The following is a 5,208-nucleotide window of genomic DNA, read 5'->3' as shown; positions in this document are numbered from 1 at the left end:
ATCCATGAGAACCATACCTCTATCCATGAGAACCATACCTCTATCCATGAGAACCATACATCCTCTATCCATGAGAACCATACATCCTCTATCCATGAGAACCATACCTCTATCCATGAGAACCATACCTCTATCCATGAGAACCATACCTCTATCCATGAGAACCATACCTCTATCCATGAGAACCATACATCCTCTATCCATGAGAACCATACATCCTCTATCCATGAGAACCATACCTCTATCCATGAGAACCATACCTCTATCCATGAGAACCATACCTCTATCCATGAGAACCAAATATCCTCTATCCATGAGAACCATAGATCCTCTATCCATGAGAACCATACATCCTCTATCTATGAGAACCATATATCCTCTATCCATGAGAACCATACATCCTCTATCCATGAGAACCATATATCCTCTATCCATGAGAACCATAGATCCTCTATCCATGAGAACCATACATCCTCTATCCATGAGAACCATACATCCTCTATCCATGAGAACCATACCTCCTCTATCCATGAGAACCATACATCCTCTATCCATGAGAACCATACCTCCTCTATTCATGAGAACCATACCTCTATCCATGAGAACCATACATCCTCTATCCATGAGAACCATACCTCTATCCATGAGAACCATACATCCTCTATCCATGAGAACCATACCTCTATCCATGAGAACCATACATCCTCTATCCATGAGAACCATACATCCTCTATCCATGAGAACCATACCTCTATCCATGAGAACCATACCTCCTCTATCCATGAGAACCATCCATCCTCTATCCATGAGAACCATACATTCTCTATCCTTGAGAACCATACATCCTCTATCCATTATTGACCAATATTGTCCGTCTTAGACTCTTATCCCCATTTCTCTGTCATTCCATTACCCCATACTATTCATTCCCCAGTCTCCTATCCTTCCATTCTCTACCGACTTTGTCCAAGTGGTTGGGCACCATTCCTTCCCCTCGTCCCATCCCACATTCCTATCCTGACCCCTTCCCAGTGCTGTATAGTCGTAATGACTTGGCGCTTTCCCCCTGATAGTTCCCTTCCATTCTCTACCATTTTATGAATTCATTTCCACAGGCACCTCATCCCTGATGATTTGCATATCCTTACCTATTCTTCAACCTTCCTTTTCCCTATTCTATGCATCTATTCTTCAGCCTATCACCCCTTTTCACCCTCATCTAAAACTGCCAAAAGGAAAATTAGATGATTAGTACACCAGAATGAGAGGGAAGGGAGGGCTTGACTGACGTATGCGACAACGGAAGAGGACAAGGATGGGTGTGTAGGATAAATAGCGTGAGGAGGGAAGGGAAAGGGAGAGACAGAGCAAAGCAGAGTAAGCATAGGTTACGAAGGGACAGAGATCGCTGCCTCTACAGTCGTTATACCCCATGCTTGCCTCAACAGTCTCATTGAACCACTCACACAAGGTGTTTTGAGGTGGTTACATAGTCTCTTGTGTTCCTCGCCTGTTAGACGAAGGGGTTGAGGTGTGGATGGTGGGGTCGAGGTGTGGATGATGGGGTCGAGGTGTGGATGTTGGGGTCGAGGTGTGGATGATGGGGTCGAGGTGTGGATGTTGGGGTCGAGGTGTGGATGTTGGGGTCGAGGTGTGGATGGTGGGGTCGAGGTGTGGATGATGGGGTCGAGGTGTGGATGTTGGGGTCGAGGTGTGGATGTTGGGGTCGAGGTGTGGATGATGGGGTCGAGGTGTGGATGCTGGGGTCGAGGTGTGGATGATGGGGTCGAGGTGTGGATGATGGGGTCAAGGTGTGGATGCTGGGGTCGAGGTGTGGATGATGGGCTCGAGGTATGGATGTTGGGGTCGAGGTGTGGATGTTGGGGTCGAGGTGTGGATGTTGGGGTCGAGGTGTGGATGATGGGGTCGAGGTGTGGATGCTGGGGTCGAGGTGTGGATGGTGGGGTCGAGGTGTGGATGCTGGGGTCGAGGTGTGGATGCTGGGGGTCGAGGTGTGGATGCTGGGGGTCGAGGTGTGGATGTTGGGGTCGAGGTGTGGATGATGGGGTCAAGGTGTGGATGCTGGGGTCGAGGTGTGGATGTTGGGGTCGAGGTGTGGATGATGGGGTCGAGGTGTGGATGGTGGGGTCGAGGTGTGGATGCTGGGGGTCGAGGTGTGGATGGTGGGGTCGAGGTGTGGATGATGGGGTCGAGGTGTGGATGGTGGGGTCGAGGTGTGGATGGTGGGGTCGAGGTGTGGATGGTGGGGTCAAGGTGTGGATGCTGGGGTCAGGATTGGGGTCAACAACAGCACCCACCGACTGGACCAACATCCTCTCCCAAAAATCATTAGATCATTATAGGTCACGACTTTTGACTCTCCGCCAGACACCTTCCCTGTGTGTGTGTGTGTGTGTGTGTGTGTGTGTGTGTGTGTGTGTGTGTGTGTGTGTGAGTGTGTGTGTGTGTGTGTGTGTGTGTGTGTGCGTGTGTGTGTGTGTGTGTGTGTGTGTGTGTGTACTAAACGCAAAAACATTCCTTCTGATCATCTCTGAGACTCATTTAATGGCTACAGTTTACATTCATACATTCTTCTTCTCTACCTACGTGGTCAACTGCTCTTGGTATCCTGTACGTCGTTATCACGTTTTTGCTATTCCTTCTTTCTTCCAGTATGGTAAGGTCCAGTCCCTCAGTCTTTCTTCATAGCTCAGTTCTCTTTCTTACAAGCCTTGTTGAATATCTTCGGACACACACGGCCACACGAATACACACACACACACACACACACACACACACACACACACACACACACACACACACACACACACACACACACACACACACACACACACACACCAGTTCAGCTCATCAACTAGGAACTAATGAATCAGTTCCCCTGGTGTGGGAGTCGGTATTAAACAATTAAAACCATCAACAAACCGCCGTAACTGCGGCAAACTCCAATAAAAACCCTATCCAAAAATATTACAATAAAGCCCGAGGTCACGGAGACCGCAAGGCGGAGCCCAGGAGATAAAGCACGTCTTGCAGGCGCTGTAGAGGGAGGCAAACACCGAGCACACTCACTATCAGCGTCCGGTGTTTGCCCACTACACCACAGCGAGTAATTGCGTTCTTCCCATAACATATACTCTCTCCTTTTTTCCCCTCTGTCCGGCGTATCGTGACGGATGCGCCTCTCTGATTGGCTACTCCCTCGGAGAAGACAAAGATGTTTACACCGCCAACTGGTCACCACCGGTGGGGGAGAGGGGGGGGGGGGTTAGGGGAGCCAGGAAGGGGTGGGTGAGGGAAAGGGGGGAGCCAGGAAGGGGTGGGTGAGGGGAGGGAAGGGGTGGAAAGTCAGGAGATATTTTGCCCGAGAGTGATGAAGGGAAAGAGATGAAAGGGGCGGAGAATGAGAGAGGAAATAGTGAAGGAGGAACTGGAGGCAGAGTAGGAGGAAGGAGGAGGCGGCGGGCGGGGGATGAAGAGGCATGTTATAAGGGACCTAAGGGAAGAACAAAGTTTAAGACAACATTGTTTTGGGGGAGATCATGATCAATAGGAGGGCGGAGGGTAGGTTGAGGGAAGGGAAGCAGGGGCAGGGAGAGCTCCACCACCACCACCACCACCACCACCACCACCAGTAACCACCAGCGTAGTGGTGGTGAGGGAGGGTGGTTGGGCTGGGTAGGGAGAGGTGTGAGGGAGGGGGAGAGGTGTGAGGGAGAGGGAGGGGGAGGGGTGGTAGTTTAGGGGGAAGGAAGGAATTATCAGGGGAAAGCGCCAAGGCATTACAACTATATAGCACTGGGAAGGGGTCAGGATAAGGTTTTGGGATGGGACGGGGGGAAGGAATGGAGCCCCAACCACTTGGACGGTCGGGGATTGAACGCCGATCTGCATGAAGCGAGACCGTCGCTCTACCGTCTAGCCCAAGTGGTTGGGTTTAGTTTAGGGGGGAGAACGTTGCTCACTTAACAGTGATTAGGGTGAAGTGAGGCCTGTTTAAGCCCCGTCTAGTATCACTGTTGCAGTCGTTGCGTTTTAATTAAATAACTTTCCTGACGGTTAAATTTTTTTTATAACCAAACCACATATCAGAAAAAAAAGAAACGACGACGTTTCGGTCCGTCGTGGACCGTTGTCAAGTGGTGTAATGGTCCAGGATGGACCGAAACGTCGTCGTCTGCTCATCTTCTGATGTGTTGTTTGATCATCATGTCTTCAGTCATGTTATTGTGACTCATCGTCTACAATCGAATTATTTGTCGAATCTTAACTCATTATGGCAGGAGGTGGCTTTCACAACTTCTTCTTCTTTATAACATTGCGCTTATTGAGCACCGGTACAAGGTACGAGTACTTCCTTAAGCACGAATCGACTTGAGAATGGTCCAGGACGGACCGAAACGTCGTCGTCCCTTCACCTTCTAGTGTGTGGTCTGGTCAACATACTTTAGCCACGTTTTTGTGACTCATCGCCTGCATACTTCCTTATATTCCTGTGATATATTCATATTTCCTGCGTCCATTCCACAGTGATTTACCGTCTTTCATTCAGGCTTTCATGACTGTGTAACATGGTTTTTGACAATCTAGAAAAATACAATCTCATCAGTCTCTTTTCTCCTGTCGTAATTTGCTAACGTTGTCGTAGAATTCGATCACGTTTCCTTAAGCACGACTTTCTTCATTTGCATTCATTCTTCCTTCCAAGGCAATGTGTATCGTCTTCTGGTGCCCTGTTATTCCAGCCTGATTACTCTCCTCGGCTCGTTATTCGGAATACTTGTCACGGACACTGATCTTTAGTTCAGTGATTCCAGTCTATCGCCCCTTGTTAATATTCAGGCTACGTTTTCCATCTTTCCAGAATTCTGGAAGATCTCTCATCTCTGGAAGATCTCTCAGTTCTGGAAGATCTCTCATCTCTGGAAGATCTCTCAGTTCTGGAAGATCTCTCATCTCTGGAAGATCTATCAATTCTGGAAGATCTCTCATCTCTGGACGATCTCTCAGTTCTGGAAGATCTCTCATCTCTGGAAGATCTATCAGTTCTGGAAGATGTCTCATCTGTGGAAGATCTCTCATCTCTGGAAGGTCTCTCAGTTCTGGAAGATCTCTCATCTCTGGAAGATCTATCAATTCTGGAAGATCTCTCATCTCTGGAAGATCTCTCATCTCTGGAAGATCTCTCAT

The 5,208-nt window shown here is 48.8% G+C and overlaps 2 protein-coding genes across 2 annotated transcripts; both read right to left on the bottom strand.

Annotated features, from left to right (window-relative positions):
• Window positions 1–1,388: 1,388 nt before the first annotated feature.
• On the bottom strand, window positions 1,389–2,333 carry LOC123752798 (uncharacterized). Its single transcript, XM_045734819.2, has one exon. The coding sequence runs from the start codon at window positions 2,331–2,333 to the stop codon at window positions 1,389–1,391; it is 945 nt and encodes a 314-aa protein (XP_045590775.2).
• Window positions 2,334–4,836: 2,503 nt separating this feature from the next.
• LOC138355718 (hydroxysteroid dehydrogenase-like protein 2) lies at window positions 4,837–5,208 on the bottom strand. The gene has a single exon (XM_069311024.1). The coding sequence runs from the start codon at window positions 5,206–5,208 to the stop codon at window positions 4,837–4,839; it is 372 nt and encodes a 123-aa protein (XP_069167125.1).

This window comes from Procambarus clarkii, chromosome 6, assembly GCF_040958095.1.
Source record: "Procambarus clarkii isolate CNS0578487 chromosome 6, FALCON_Pclarkii_2.0, whole genome shotgun sequence".
NCBI lineage: Eukaryota > Metazoa > Arthropoda > Malacostraca > Decapoda > Cambaridae > Procambarus > Procambarus clarkii.
This window is presented reverse-complemented; position numbering and strand designations above follow the sequence as displayed.